General features: G+C 42.9%; 1 protein-coding gene across 24 annotated transcripts in view; it reads left to right on the forward strand.

The window, feature by feature from the left end:
- Positions 1-16,757, forward strand: part of ADGRL3 (adhesion G protein-coupled receptor L3) — a 520,635-nt gene that overhangs the window by 436,252 nt on the left and 67,626 nt on the right. For 23 of the 24 annotated variants that reach the window (XM_017829314.1, XM_017829319.1, XM_017829296.1 and 20 more), the window contains 4 exons: positions 3,822-4,005; positions 4,817-4,939; positions 7,136-7,344; positions 8,021-8,197. In XM_017829314.1, the coding sequence (XP_017684803.1) occupies positions 3,822-4,005; positions 4,817-4,939; positions 7,136-7,344; positions 8,021-8,197 (693 nt within the window). The remainder of the gene's footprint in view (positions 1-3,821; positions 4,006-4,816; positions 4,940-7,135; positions 7,345-8,020; positions 8,198-16,757) is intronic. The other variant, XM_017829299.1, reaches the window with a different exon arrangement.

Below are 16,757 nucleotides of genomic sequence, written 5' to 3' on the forward strand. Positions count from 1 at the left end.
TACTTGTGTCTTTCTCCTGGGGCACCTGTGTGCTTGTGTTGCCTATTCATTAAGCCCAAGCAACCACAGCATTGGTTTGTTGCCATGCTGTGCATGATGTTGAGGTATGTTTGGTCTCCAAGCCCCACATTTTTATTTTGCATGAGGCTCACAGTTGAGCTGCATTTGGAAGAATGATCAGGCAGGGTGAGAGAAGAAAACCACAGCAGAGGAAATGTAGCTTGGGAAGCAAGGAGAGGGTCTTCAGTGAAGAAGTCATGCAGCATCTTTTAATAGATATTGGGTTCTCCATAGATAGGTATAATCTCATGTGACTTTGGGCACCAAAATGAGGGTAATTGTTGCCCTAGTTTCTTCTGCTTTCAGTGGGGGGAGAAACTAGAGTATCTGGGCTCTCTTCTTGGCTGGATGTTGAATACTTGAAATAAGGTGGAGTGAAACTAGGTCAGAACTTTACTGTCTTCCTCTGGAAGTCCCCACCTTTATCAGAATCACCAGGGATCTCAGGCGATAGGATCTCAAAACTATCAAGCCATCAGCTCCTAAGCACACTTATCTCATGCCTTCTGCATTTTAAAGGTCTTCTGTCAGGGTAACTCTCCTACAGCTGGTCATTGAGAGGCAATCCTGTGAGTTTGGTACAGCTTTTTCTTTTATGTTGGAGCTTCATCAGTCCACAAAGTCGTTGGACCAGGTGCCAAACCCACCTAAACAACGAGGGTTCAGCTTAGAGACACAGGCTTATCCTTTTCATGCATGCCTGCCTTCCCACAGTTCCCACTCCCCTGCCCAACTTTTCGCCTTTGGCGTCTCTGTCTCACAAGACACTGTTGCTTTAACAGCTGTTTTGTTTCATTTAAACACCTACCTCAGCTCCTGTCCAGAATGCAAACATTTCATTAGCACCTCATCTCCTTGGCTTCAGCTCGCAGCACTCGGCCATAATGAAGTGCTGCACTCAGAAATATAATGTGGGGAACACTTGATTAATGCACTGAGACAGGTGACGGGAGTGACCCTCTGGGAAAAGCTCAGGACTAAATTAATCTCGGATGTAATGCCAACAAAGACAGTCTACCAGCTTTGCTCAGATACATGCTAAGGTCCTGATCCACAGTCCTTAGACATCTTTCTGGAGCTTTTGTGTTTGGTCCCAGACCCAAAGTGATGTGAAGTGGCTGGTCTCAGGTTAGCCCAAGAGGATGGATCCATTGGGTGGGAAGTGCACATTGTGCAGGAAGTGGCACATTAGGCTTAATGGGTGTTCTCTCTCAAACTTTGCATGCACACATGCATACACATTTAAAACAAAATAAAAAATGCATTGGTTAGAATAATTTTTTCTGATGAAAAATCTTTGTAGCAGATGTTTCACTGTAACACAAATATTTCAGCATCTGTTTCATGTTTTGATGAATAGGCATTACCTTTCCATCCAGAGCCAAGAGCTGGATCTGCTGCAAAGGCTCTTTCCTCTCTTCAGATATTGATAAAAGTATCTAGGATGTCGTTTTAGCAGAGATTAAAGACACCTTTAGTAGCCAAGCTACATGGAAGTAAGGCAAATTGCAGTCTGTGATAACATTGAAAGGGGAGAAAATCCCTCATTTTCTGCTTTCCATACATAAAAGGTCTTAAACAAAAATACCATATTGTATAGAACCTGCATCACAAAATAGCCAAGCTTTTTGGTCACTGGAAAAGAAGGCTACCTTCTTTTTGCCTGTGACAAGATAAGCTACCAAAGTATACTACAGAACTTTCTTAAGAGCTACAGAGATCAGGCTTCCAGATTTTAAAACACTGAAAAAACCCACAGTTAAATGCTATGGATTTTTACTATTTCTTCTTGGCTATTAATGTCAACCAGCTTATTGTGTATACACAGTAAATGTGTTAAGATGATTTTTAGAGTATTTAGGAAAATCAGTTTAATAATCAGTTTAAAAAATTGATTTATGATTATTAAATTCCACTTAAGAACAAAGGAATAAGGGATTCCAGTCCTGGATTGTAAAGGCTTGACAGCAGTAGCACTAGAAGACAAGGTTTTCAGCCATTTCAGTGGCTGAAGCATGGGTTACTGCATATTTTTGGAAACCAGTCTTTGAGGCTCAGGAAGAACTTTTTCTATTAATCAAGGGACAAGGGCAGTAGATGCCAAGGAAAGGAAATATCTGTGTAAGGTGCAGGAGAGGTTTGGCATAAGAACAAATGAGTTAGTTGATCATGAATAAATAAATGTAGCTTGGCGAGTAGGAGCTTTGTGCTGTCAGAGGAGCACAGTATGGTGCAGTTTCCCAGTAGGAAACGTGATGGCATGAGAAACCTTCCAAACTCAAGCACCAGCAGTGGCAGTTCTAGCTGTCTCTGCTTCTCCTTGAACCTTGCTGCAATTGAAATGTTATTTTAAGGTCATCTGGATGTAGCAATAAAATCAGATTCTAGTTTGATGTGATCGTATTCTCCCATTGCTCGTTTTTATCTGACTATGACTGGTGGCTGAGCCAGGACACTATGCATTCCCCGTGCCACATGTTGCTGTTGTAACACTCCTTCTGAGGGCTCTGCTGGAGAATGTGCTATGCTGTAACTTCTTTTCACTGGTGGGTTTAGAAACAGTATCAGGAGTAAATACCGAAGTATTTCCATGCAAGTGAGCCCCTAGGGTACACTTTAGGCTTGCAAAATGTTGAAATCCCATGGGACTGTAATGGGCTTGCAGAACAGAAGTGTAGGTTTGATGCCTACATGTTCAGAATACAGAAAAAGAACAGCAGCTTCCTCTCAGAAGGAAGGTTGATTTCTACAGTCAGCATTAGCTGGCAGTGGAGCTGTTTCTTTGTGGGGCAGGCCTGCCTGGTGGGTAGACACTAACCAGCTGAAGAGAAAGCATGATCAAAGTGACTTTTTTTTCCTTTTCCTCTGCACAGTCAGTTCTACCAACTGGTACAGCTGGTCTCATTAAAAAATGTTAGATGGAAAGTAGTTGAGTCAGCTCTGGTTAGTAACAAAGCGGGGGTTTTAGGTTGAGAAAAACCTTCAGGTTGGGTAGGCTCTACTGCTGTAATTTTGCAGTTATGAGACCAGTACTGTTTCATGTGATCCTGGGTGTGCATCCAGATTAACCTGTGGGAAGTTATCTATGGGAGAACTCTTTGTGTGTGGCAGCCCTGGGGCAGAAGGTGCACTGTAGGAGGGACTGAAGCTCTTACCCAGGGCTGACTCCCTTCTGAATTGAGTGATTTGAAATGTAGTGTCTTATCTAAATCTCTGTGGGCACCTGCTGCTTCTCTGGATGAAGTGGCATAACTAAACTATCTCTGTGTCTTCATGATTGCCTGCCAGAGGTTATGTGGTGGGAAACATTCTAAGGAGTGTAGCCTGTGCAGATACTAAATACCTTCCTTGAGTGCCCCAGACCTACTCTTGAATTCTGGTGCTGCAGGTAACAGTAACCTGCTTCACGATGGGTTTTGAAATCTGTTTTCCTGCATGTTTCCTTAATCCTCATCTTTCTCCTGCCCCACCCCACCCTAATTCCTTCTTTTTCTAAGCCCAGAGCTGCTGATTACGGAAGCAGAAAAGCACTATTCCAGCGTGCATTTAGAATAAAGTCAATATTTCCGCACTGTCCCATCTGATGGGATAAATGTTGCCAAGCTCCACTGCAGGCTGCCCCAGTGGGTGGGGGAAAGGAGATGCTGTCGTCACCCTATAAATTGATGTGTGTGGAGGATGGGACTGAGCATATGTCAGAAGTCTCAATGGTGCTTTAGGTTTGCTAGAACCTTTTCTCACTCCATTCCTCTCCCCTGCAGGCCATGGTGGAGACGGTGAACAACCTCCTGCAACCACAGGCTCTGAATGCGTGGAGGGACCTGAATGCAAGCGAACAGCAGCGCGCAGCCACCAAGTTGCTCGACACCGTGGAGGACAGTGCCTTTGTGCTGGCTGATAACCTGCTGAAGACAGACATCGTCCGGGAGAACACTGACAACATCCGTAAGAGACAGATCCCATAAATATCAAGAGCATCAAGAGGAAGAGTAAAGGCTGTGAAACCTGGCTTTGGCCCTGGCCCCTAGATTAATTGGAGCGCAATTTGTTAGCTGTGTCTTGTCCCTTTCTGCGGGACTTCAAAGTCTTTCTGAAAGAGCCTAAAGGAATAAGGCAGCTCTCTACCCTTGAAATCCCATGGAAAATGAGCACCTGACCTGCCTTTATTACTCTTGGCTTTGAGGGTATAATCTGTGCTAGAGCAACGAGAGCATTGCTTCACAGGGAGATTGTTCATCGTAATGCAATTGTGTTTCATTTCATACAAATTTGTGTCTTTATTCAGCTGATTGTTGATTTTAATTAAAAAACAAGCATGATGGAAAGCACCAGCACTCCCACTGTGCATATGTAAAATGAGAACAACTCTTCTTTCTATTTCTATGAATACAGATCCTGAGCACTGATAACATTTACACAAAGTAGCAATCGCCAGTGGCAAAGAACTAGTATTTTCAGATTTTCATTTTAACCATTGTCCTTAATATCCTGAGGTTCTTGTTTACAAGAACTGGTTGTCTTTTGTCTTCCACAGAGAGTAGAATTTATTTGCCTTTTTTTTTTAATTAAATTTAAAACTTCTTCAGGGCAAAGGTTTAAAAAGAAATAGGAGCCCAAACACATTCTAGCACGAAGCATTGTAAGTTGATTCCTCTGCTCTCAGATGGTCTGGAACACCATTTCATAGCTTTGAAATACCGTGTTGAAGATTATTTCAGTATAGATTTTTCTTAGTGTCGGTCTCTCTTGCAAACAGAGCTGGAAGTTGCGAGACTAAGCACAGATGGGAATCTGGAAGATCTGAAGTTTCCCCAGAACATGGGCCATGGGAGCGCCATTCAGCTGTCAGCAAATACCTTGAAGCAAAATGGTCGAAATGGTAGGTCTAGCACCTCAGGCCACGCCAGCCTTATGAGTCAGTCATGCCTTAGGCACTCTTTTGTGTTTAACCATTGCAAGCATAGTATTAATCTCTCTGTTAATATTTAAATTAATGATAGCGTCGGTTGCTCATGCCCTTGACTGCAAGCTCATTTAGCTGACTGGGAATGCATTATATTGCTAAGTGATTCACAGCCTTCAAAAGTATTCTGTGATGGTAAAAATGCATCAGATCTTTAGATTATGTGGCTGCTGGGGCACAGCGCTGAGTCCAGAAAAGTGCTTTTAACTGCTGTTGTCTGCAGGAGGAGGCTTCAGATGGGATAAGTGGCTTGTTTGCGTAAACTGCTTCACAGCAGGGCACTATCTGAAAAAGTAGAGGGAAGAAACAATAGTAGCAAATATTAATAATGAGCCGACATGGCAGAAAAAATTGATTAACTGTTATGAGTCTAAATCTTTAGTGCCTTTCTTTTTCTGTATGTTATGAACCTCCTGATACAGCATAAAGTAGAGATGATGTTATACGTGAATGGTCTTCATCCTGCCAAACCATTTATTTTCAGATCGGGAGTTTGAGCAGACACCTTTGTTGATCTCTACAGCCCCACTGCAGATCAACTTCAAACTCATAAGCTTCTACTGATTTGGCTAATATGCTTCTATTTCTGAGTTCCTTTAAAATTTAATCTATGTGCAGGGGACCACAATCTAGTACAGGCTTCGATCACTGCTTGGGTTGGAAGGGACTTTTAAGATCACCTAGTTCCAACCCCTCTGCCATGGGCAGAGATGTTACTCACTAGATCAGGTTACTCAAAGCCCCGTCCAACCTGGTCTTGAACACTTCCATGGATGGGACATCCACAACTTCTCTGGGGAACCTGTTCCAGTGCCTTGCGCTTCTCTGAGCAAAGAATAAAGAAAGTGGAATGATAGGGCAGTATTACAGCTGGACCAGATGTGTTAAAACTTCCAAAAATTTCAGGCAACTATTGAAAGTAAAGTTTGGTCTGGTGGTTCAGAAATAAAGTTTTGCCATTGGCTCCCTTGATGGCATTTGGCACCTTTGGATATAGGATTTGCAGAGACGTATTTCTTTTAGAGACAGTCTAAACTCAAGATGTGTAGCAAAACTCCATCAGGACAGGAGTTTCACTCTGCTGTCAAGCTTTGGAGATCTGTAGGGAAAGAGAAACTCTGTAGGGAAAGAGAAAGTGAAGGGGAAGTCTGTGTTTCTAAGCATAGTATCACTGGAGTTCTGATCAAATCAGAAGAACCCCATCAATTTGCACCAGCTTGGCACATGCCTGGAGGTAACCAAAGAGCTAGAAATAAATTATAATAGAAGGATTTAGGCTGGCAGGGACCTTTGGAGTCATCAGTGCTTCACCTTCCTTAGAAGCTGTGGTGATTCCTATAGAATCAAAAACATACCTCTCTCTACAACTAATACAAATAGAGGCAAACAAATCACATTCCATTCTTATTTATAGCCTGTGAAATAATGTGCAAAACAGAAGGCAAACTGGATGGTTTCAGTTAAAAACAGTTGGCTGGTAGCCCAGGTTTCCTGCAGGCTTCCTAAGGGTGTTTTTCTGGTTATCTGATTGGCAAATTAGGAAAATAAATATATTTTTAAATGAAATTTCTTGATTTTTATTTTATCCATCATGTGAGATTGGAACTGTGTTGGAAAGGTTTTGATTTCTTCTCTCAGATTTGTTCCCACACTTTTCTGAAAAAGTCTTAATTTATTAACAGACTAAATTTTGGTTTTATACCGCATCTGTGTGACAGGCCAGCACGAAACATGTTTCCCAAGCATAGCCTGAAGAATAAAGTGATGTTAGGTGAGAAATTTGACCACCTGGCCTCCTTTTTCCTGGAGCCAGTTACACCTACTGGTGTCAAAAATAAGCCCACCTTCTCTGTCTTGTCTTCCGCTGATTTGTTTGCTTATAAAAGTTTGTTTTGGAAGAAGGAGTTCTGCCTTTCTTATCTGTGGAATGCTTGTTGCACCTCTTGGTGATCACTGGGATTGACAGGAGGTGGGTTTTCATAAGCCACATCTTGGTCTGTTCACATTTTCTCAGAGAAGTTTTGAAATTGGTTCAGAGAAGAGATTTGTCATCTAGAAAAACATCACCCCAGTGAGTTGATTTGGATATCTAACCTCTTACTGCTCTTCTAGGTGAAATCAGGGTGGCTTTTGTACTGTACAACAACCTGGGCACCTATCTCTCCACGGAGAATGCCAGCATGAAGTTGGGAACAGAAGCAATGTCGACTAATCACTCCGTCATTGTCAACTCCCCTGTCATCACTGCAGCAATAAACAAAGAGTTCAGCAATAAGGTTTACCTGGCTGATCCTGTGGTGTTTACTGTCAAGCACATCAAGGTGTGTGAGTTCGAAAAGCACTTCTCTTTTTTTCAGTTTCTGAAATAAAGGGATGGAAAAGTTGGCTGCTGTGAGACCCCCAGCAGTGCTTGATTAGATTTTGAATTATACTTTTGTTCCTTTGCACTTTGTGTTATTTATGGAGGTGGTCTCTTTTACATTGCATTAATAGAAGTAAAGAAAATATCTCCTTTGAGCTGATGCCCATTGCTCAGTTGCTGACATGCGTCATTCTGTAATTAAAAACTACCAATATATTAGAATAGACCATAATATTATTTTATCATGGTGGCAGGGGATGTTAGAGGAAGGTGGAATTACAGTGAAAGAGGACAGCTAGTTCTCCTGTTAGCCAAGCACAGTCATTGCAAAAGTTGATTGCTTAAAGCAATTAATTTCTCTCCTCTGCAATGCAAATGAAGCAATCTGGTTTGGAAGAGCTGGATTTAGTCAATGCCTGAAATTAATCAAGAACAAAGAACTAAGTTTGCATTAGGAAAGAGAGCAGCAACAATCTAACTTTCTCTAGTATTGGCAAGTAATATGTGACGTATAAACCACTGCTGATTGTTTATCTAAAATTAGAGTGTGAGAGTTACAAAGTGCCTCAGTAGTGCATTTAGAAATCTCTGAGAGCCTATCATTTTTATTACATTTATTAATTTCTTCCCTGCAGCAGTCAGAAGAAAATTTCAACCCGAATTGTTCGTTCTGGAGCTATACAAAACGTACAATGACAGGGTACTGGTCCACCCAGGGCTGTCGCCTCCTGACAACTAACAAGACACACACCACATGCTCCTGCAATCACCTAACCAACTTTGCAGTCCTGATGGCACATGTGGAAGTTAAGGTAGGCATTGCACATTCACAGACTGCCAGTGCACTGGGTGGGCAGGAGAAGTGGTCAATATGTAATACAGTTTTCCTACTGCAAATGGAGCTGAGCAGGGAAGTTGCTGTGTGACAGGAACTCTAAAAGCAGAAACCATCTGGTGTAAATCTTCCTTCTGCTGCATGATGAAACAGGAGATAGTCACACCAATGCAAATCCTGTCTTAAGCTCCTAGCTTGGGCAGTTCTGAGCTGAGGATAATGAGTGAGCAGGCTTGCTGTTGCCATATCATTTGGTAACTGGTGCAGAACATCTCCTGGCTGGGTTCTTGCTCGTGGGTTCCTCAGTGTAGGTGTACTGAGCACCCTGGCTGCAGTCTGCCTCGTGGGTGCAAGTTGTGTGTCCTGCTTGCAGCAGCTGCAGATACACTGCCACACATGTTTGTGTGAGGTACATGTGGGGACTCAAAAGTGTTTTCCCACTTCCAGTTAGGGGGAAAATGTTACCTTCTTTGCATCTCATTGCGTGACAGGGAGCTACACATAAAAGAGATAGATCCTGTATAGACTGTACATCTACCTGAGGCCAGTACATGATCAGCTAGTTCCCTCACCTGCATTTAGGTCTGTAGTATAATTCTGGCTTTCCATATGACTACCACTGGAGCTAAATAGTTACTCCTGAAAGTAGATGTTCTTTGTTGTTGCAATGGTTTGAAGAGTAAAGTTCACATTTGGGATTTTATTCAAGAACAGGAGAATGGTTGAGATGGTCCTCCATTTCCTAAGCTGCCTTGGCTGTCTTTGACTGAGAACTGTCTCAGCTGCTACAGAAAGGAGAAGGCCCTGAAGCCCAAAAGATTTTGGCCTAGTCATTTTCTGTGTTGCAGTATCTTTATTTCATGTGCCTGGCACTGCAGCAGAATCTACAGCTCTGAGCTAGATATGGTCCTGGCATCTTCCATGCAGGCAGAATTTTTAAGAACCACTTCCATGACCATATAACGACAAAAGCTATTATGGTTTTAAAAGACCTTTTCTCAAATAGCCTTCCAGTGTCACTGCTTTGTATATTTTTGTTCTACTTCATAATCTGAAGAGGAATATGAAGAGCTACAATAAAATATATATTAAACAACCATCATGCATGACCAAAGCTCTTAAAAAAAAAGAAATGAGAGCATGGGAGCACATTTGCCACAACAGCTGGAACCAGCTGAGGGGGGCAGGGATGGATCTATTGCTGCTGCAGGTTCACATATCCTTTTTATTCTGCAGGAGTCAGTTCTAGTCCAGGAAACATGCCATAAAATGACTGAGGCATTGTCCTGGGAGATGTCTAAAGAAATGGCCTATTCAGAGCACATATTTACAGGTTAATGGCATTCTGCAGTCCAGGTGTGGTTTTACCAGTTTCCTGCAACTGCTTGAATTTTCATAAGAAATGTGTGCTTGGCTTGTTATCACCTGTCTGGAATTAACAGATATACCTGAGTCACTGAAGTCAGAGATTGCACCTGGGAAATGCAGATAACTTTCCACTCCATTGGTGTGAATGAGGGTGATCCCTACTGCATGTGCAGGATACAGGCTGGTGCTGAACAAGCCTCTTCTCAAACTGCAAGTAGGTCAGCCTTGTCTGCACATTTCATCCAAACCTCATTAGACAAGTAGTGCTCGTGTTATCTCATCTTGCAGGAAAAGGATGTTAGACCCTTCCTCGCCAACAGGTTGGAAAGAGATACAGCTGGAAGCTTCCTGAGTGCCAAGCCAGTGTGCTATTAGCTGGTGGCTGTTTCTGGGTTAAAAAGTACCCTCAAGACTTTCAGGTCATGCTTTATCATTTGTCTGCAGCCAAAGTATCACTGCTGTAAGAGCCAAATTGGCTGCACTTTATTGACTCTGATGTAACCAGACAGCTTCCTGGCATGCCCACTTTAATGATCATCCTGGTCTGAGGGCAAAGGCAGGTATGCCACCCGCAAACCTTTGCAGCTCGTCCCTCCAGCTGCTTCTCACCTGACTCTTCCTAGTGACACCGTCTCACTCTGGTCTGCTGGTGGAGCTGACCATGTGGCTCTTGGCAAATCTGGGATGTGGCTTCTATGACATTCCTTATGTTATTGCACTGAGTTGATTTTAAAGTCTTGGCAGCAGAATACCTGCTGTTTTGGAAAAGTGGAGGCTTAAAACTAAAGGGGGGTTGCTATCGTTCATTGACTCTCACTCACTGCTCATAGACATGCTTTTGAACCATTTTGTTATTTTGTGTCTTGTACAAAGAGGCATTCCATGCCTCAAAGACCTGTTAGTCTTCTTGGAAGTGGAATGATCTTTGGGGCAATGATGTTGTGTGCAGGACCTCTTAGAGCAGCGTTCTGGCCAGTGACTAGGATCCCTAAAGAGGATCTTCATATGCACAATAGTTAATAATATTCTAGGAGTTTTGCAGCAGAAACAATTTTCTCCAGTAATTGAGATTTGTAGTTTACTGTCCTTAGTTGTTTGAATTTTTGGATCCATAGGGAGCATCCTTTGGTGTAATTAGTGAATATAGCACCCTACCTAATGAGACTGAACATTGGGCCTCATGGGGAGCAGACATCCAAGTCCTGCTCCTTAATCAAAAAAACAGCGCCCATTTGACAAGTGTCTCATCTGGTCATGAATGATGTCCCTCCCTGGTAACATGGCAAAAGAGTGTGTTCTCCAGAGGAGACTTCAGTGGCTGCTCTGCAAGTTACAGGCTACAATTTAATTATTAGCAGAGAGTATGTGGCAAGGTGGAGCTGGAAGGCAGCGCTGCTGAGGGAGTTGATTGATGGCTTTCTGGCTCTCTAGCATGAAAAAGCAATATGTCTTTGTCCGAAGGGGCAGAAAATGACACTGGCTGACCATGGGAACAGGGATTTATTGGTGTGCTTCAGGAGTAGAAGTTGCTGGGATCAATTCTGGTCTTAATACGACAGTACCTGATTAAGAGGAGAATTTAATTTGAAGATGCTTTCTGCCTGTTAAAATTGGTTGGGCCCAGAGTTTCTTATTCATCGACATACTTCAGTGGGGTAAAACAACAGTGCCCAAGACCAAAAGCTGGCTGTGCTCACAAGCAGGATGCATAGCTGCTGGGAACAGTGATGGACCCTCATCTGCAGGTACCCCTCTAGCCCCTGTCAGAGCCCCAGCTAGCATGAGGAGAGAACAGTAGGACTGTATAACAAGTTGTGAGCTGGATCTCACTGATGAATCCTCCTGGTAAGGGATGACCTTACAGACATGCAGTGCTCATTGCCCTGCCAGGCAGTTTACCAGGAAAAATAAGAACCTCCTTTTGCAGAGAGGTTTTAAGACTTGGAAACAAATCACCGTTTTTACCATCTAGGAGGCTCATTTGACCTGTGTTATGAGAAAATTATTACAGTCTCATAGATGTTTTGTTAAATTATGATATAAGTTTAACATAGATGAGATCTATGTTAATATCTATCTATTGCTTGAATTGGTAGGATATCATCACCCTTAAATTCTATAAAAATGTGGTGGCTCTCATGCTGTGGAACAAAGCCCATAGTTAAATAAGCTGTTCTACCTATGTAATTGCTGCAGAATTAGTCAAAATTTACAAGCTGTTTTTCATATAAGCTTGTGCTTTTCATCATATTAATTATAGCAGATGCATCTTAAATGTATCATGGGAAAATTATGCAGCCAGAAAACAAGTTTAGAGCTGGTGGGAAAATGCAATTAAAAAACCCACCCAACACAGAGTAAGCAAAGGTACCCCAGGGTAGATAAACATTGCTTATCAGTATGTAGTGAATGCCAGATCTTACTCTTCTTTTTTTTAAAAAAAAGAGAAAGAGGGAAAAAAAGAAAGCTGTTTTAACTGTTGCAATTAATAGGAAGCTTTCAGGTGTTATTCTATACCAAAAACACGTTACACTGTGCTAATTATTTGGGGAATGGAAGCATAAGGCAAGTGAAGGAGAGAAAGGAATAAAAATATGTGACATCTGAATGGAATGAAGTGGTCCCTTGCCTAAAGCAGTACAGCCATTTCAGATATAAAGAGCAAGCTGAAGTTATTGCAAGCTGGTTTATCCATATATTAGCACTTGTGGGATTGAGCAGAAATGAATGAAAGCAGAAGTGGGTGCAGGATTACAAAAACACTCTAACTGCAGAATTAAATTACTCAAACCTCCATGTAATGAATTTTGCAAGACAAATAATTTAGTACCATCAAAGGTGCTAATTCTAAAAAAACCCAAACTTATAGATTACACATTGCAAAAAGTAACTTGTTCTAATATGTTATTAAATAAGAACTATTTTAATTAAGTGGAAAAATCATTAAATGTGTTTGTCTTCAGTGAGATTGTAAAATTCAAAATACAGCAGTATTTTAATCTATGTTGAAATCTGTCACCTCAGTGAACCCCAAGAACAAGGAGCTATAAACAGCATGTTGGTTATACCTTAATTAAAATATACCTATTAGGTCAAGTAATCTATGCCTATGGGGTCTATTTAGAGTTGTAACTGGTAGCAGCGTCCTTCAGCTTTTTGTCTAGGTTAGACAGCAGCAAGTCACTCCAGGGAGTTCATTGAGTTCCTTACCCTCAGTTTGACACACATTGTTTTGTGTTGAGCTCTAATTGTGTCTTACTGTTTCTAGTTCTCATGTGTTTTGTTGGACATCTCACTGGTCCTTGTCTGTGCATTCCCCAAAGCACTGACCTAGATCTTCTCAGGTTTCCACTTTTGGGTGTCCAACCTGGAAACAACTAGAGAAACAACTGTTCCTGGCTTCAGATAAAAATACCCTTCAGCCCCTGAATTTGCAGTTTCTTAGCTTGGTGCTTACAGGTGTCAGAAATTAGAGCACACTCCAGTTTATTAGCCATGGCTTCCTTTCCCTTCAGTCCAACAGGTACATATTTGCTTAGTATTGCTCTTCTTGACTCTCCAAGCTGCCAGGGCTAGTTTCATAGTAAGGAGCTGTGCCACAGAGCATGGAAACATCATCACCCTGCAGGGTTTCCTGATCCTCTGTTCTAAAACTCATGCAAAATTCCTGCAGCTCCTATTGGCAAGCCTTGCTCTCTGTCTTGCTACACCCTTCCTTTCTGGCTGAGAGCATGTTGGATGTGAGGACCAAAGCAGAGGTAGTGGCCGTGGTGTGGTGGAAACATGTCCCAGCTGTCTCTCAGCACCAGGCTGTGTAAGACCATCACTGTGACAGCAGAAGCTGATGATGCTGTGACCAGACTTTTTCCAGAAACTCAAGTTAACAAGCTGGCAGCTTGGCTGGGTAGATGCATACAGTGAGTTTGGCACAACCACCACAGCTCATTTCTTGGGATGGAGATGCCCTATGAGTAAGCAGAACTGCCTGAATCCAGCCAGCAGAGGAGGGCAGGATGATGGATGCAATTGTTTTTCCAAGCCTCACCTCTTCTTGACAGCTGAATCTCACCTCAGCTGCATCCCAATTGCAGCGGTGTTGGTGGGTGCAATGGAAACACTGGGCTCTTGCCACATACTGTATCTTCAGTAGTGTTTGTAACACACAATGAGGTGAGGTCTGTACCCATTTCTCTGTGCTCACCTGCCCCCATATAGCTTTATTATGGTCGTGGAGGTGTCTGTGACTTGTGCTGGCTGCTGCTTCTGGGAGTTGCTGGAAGGCTGTTGCATTTTGGGGAGAAGTTTGTGGGAAAGAGTTCTGCTAGGAGGCCTTAATCTTGCTGAGGAAGGCAGAAGAGGGAAAATGATCTGTGTTGCCCACGCAGAATATGAAGGTAGCTTTGTGGACTAAGGCAAGAAGAGGAAAGGCAACTAAAGCACCTTGCAGGAGTCTTGAGGATCTGAGCCTTATTATGAACAGCCATAGTCTGAAGACAGTGATGTTGCACAGGGGCTTCAGGTGAGAATTATGCTCTCTTTATTCCTGGGTTACAACCTGATGGTGCCCTGACAGCATCACCTTTGCAGAGTAAAGAGAGGATATGTACCAGGCCCATAGGTGCTGTGTTTGCTGTGGAGCAGAGCTGCCTACCTCCCTCTGTACATCCTTGGGGAAGATGGAGAGGAGGGGTGCTAAAGCAAAGGGATGCCTCCAGCACATACTCGTCTTGGCCACAGAGAGGGAAAAGCTCCCCCAAAACCTCTCATACCTGCATAGCTGTGGCAGGTGATGCCTGTAGCCATCCCAGACACACTGCAGGAGTCCTTTGGGGTTTCCTCCCAGTCTGTGTACCCCAGCTGATGCTTTTGGCACATTTACAAATGTATCTGCTTCTTAAGTAGCCTTTTGCACTTAGCCACAAAGCATTACAGCCAGGTCATAGCAGTAATCCTCTCTCACCACCAGTGATGGGGGAAAAAGGGCAGAGGGACCCTGCACGGCCCCAAATAGCTACAAATCCAGGAAGCAGTATCAGCAATGCACAGAAGTTCAAACCTGTCCCACTTGGGTGTCTGCCCAGCCCAGTACACTGCCAGCTCCCACCAGGCGCCGAGCGGTCATATCTGAGCTAGTTTATGACATTGTGTTTTTATTTACTGCTTGCTTATTCCTCTACCCCCAAAGATATTACTTCTTCCATTCCTGGAGGGACAGATTAGGCAAAGGAATGTGTCCTTTGCTGCTGGCAGCTCAGTTTGGCTGCTGTTTTCTTCTGCTGATGTTTTTAATAAGGGAGGAAATGGCTGTTCATCTCAGGGAGAGCTATTCTGTCATAAGCTGACATTCCCTGGGATTTGTTTTTATTAGCTCAGCTCTGGTGTACAGGCACTGCCAGAGCTCCTCATTGATTTTCCCAGCCTGGACAATATCTGGGCTGCCTGCTCACCGTGCTGTGGTTGCTACCAGTTCTCCTGTAACTCCTCCTGCACAAGTCTCCATCAACACTCTCCTCCTACTGCTCTTGGCCCCACTGGAGCAAAAACAGAGCTTTATTCCAAAGCAGAGACATTTCCTTTCACTGGGATTTGGGTCAGGCTCATATCTAAATCATAAATGTAAAACATACTTAATATAGAAGCCCTTTAACTGAAGTAGATTATTTTATCTCTTTCAGTTATTCAATAAGTTGTTCCTGTGCTGAAAGTAATCTGCCTGTCAGTTTACCTGTAAAGCTTATGTAGCTTAGTGGTAACAAAACTCAGTGTCTTGCATGCTCTGCCATGTAGCACCAGTCTTGTCAGCCATGATACATTTGGGCAAGGAGCTGTTTGATTGATGCTGTAAGGAAATTCTCTCTTGGACTGACATCTGGTATCTCTCATGAGCTCTTCTGGTTGCCCAGGTATTTGGGAGATCATTGAGAAGCAAGAGTTGACTATTACCAATACACTGGTGGTTTCAGAAGTATTTTGCATGCTTTAGAGACCCTAGGGCTTGCGTTGTTCCGGAAGGATATCATTAGGGATCTTTAGGGAATAAAAAATCCCTTAGGGTCATGATCAGCAGCACAGAATCTAGTTGGACCTGAGCAGGGAGCTTGGACCAAATGACCCCACTGGTGGTCCCTTCCAACCTTATCCAATCTGTGATTCAGTGATCAGCATGCAAATCAAAGCTATTTTATCCTTAGTCAAGGAGTGTTTTAACAGTGCTGGGCAGGGTAAAGAGAAGATTTGCTCCTTTTGCATTTTTCTGTGGCTAAGGGGCCAGGCTTGGAGACTAAGACCCAAATACAAAATCTTGGTGTGCTGTGTATCATATTTAACCTCAGAACTGCATATACCAGCTGTGTAAGCCAGGTACATTGCTCCCTTATTTGTCACACAGTGATTGGGTGATGGCAAGGATAAGCTCATGGCATTGGGAGTGATTACCACTATTCCTCCTTTTCCCATATTGTTCTGCTTTGTGACCTGTGACACTGCAGTAATTTACAAGTTTCAATCTCCAGCAAAAGGCAAACTTCATTTTGTTGTACTTGCTGGTGTAAAAACTCTGGATATACCTGCCCTGAGGGTAGTTGGTGCTGCCCTGGGGAGGATGCCAGTCTTCCCTGACCCATTGGCTCTGCAGTAGCACCTGAAATTGGGCGTCCCAAACAGGATGGAGTGTGTCCAGCCTTTAAAATTCAACTCACTTCCTCTCTTGGACTTTACTAGAAAAGCTATGAATTCATATTTTTTCCCCTGAGGTGTTTTTAAATTGCTCTTGTTCCCAGTTTATTGTTATTATTCCTTTTTGTTTGTTCTTTTGTGAATTTGTTGAGTTTGGGGAGGGAGTTTGTAATTATGGAGAAGCTGGTTTTATGGTTGTTTCCCAGCACTCCAGGGATGAGTGTTATATACATAAAGTCAGTATTATCTTTACGATTAATATTAAAAAGAGGAGTAGTGTGATAATAATAATAATAATACAACAATGAAGCATGTTTATTGTTAAGCATGGTAAGCTTCTTGGGCAAGCAGCCCTTCCCTGAGGAAGACCATGAACCCAGATGGTAGGATCCCACTCCAGGAGCAAAAAACACCTGTAATTCCTGCATCATGTCTTAAGTCAGCAGAGTTGTGGTTTTGTGATAAGCAGTGCAAAAACTGAGACCTTTGAGATT

This window comes from Lepidothrix coronata, unplaced genomic scaffold, assembly GCF_001604755.1.
Source record: "Lepidothrix coronata isolate B3197 unplaced genomic scaffold, Lepidothrix_coronata-1.0 Scaffold162, whole genome shotgun sequence".
NCBI classification, from domain to species: domain Eukaryota; kingdom Metazoa; phylum Chordata; class Aves; order Passeriformes; family Pipridae; genus Lepidothrix; species Lepidothrix coronata.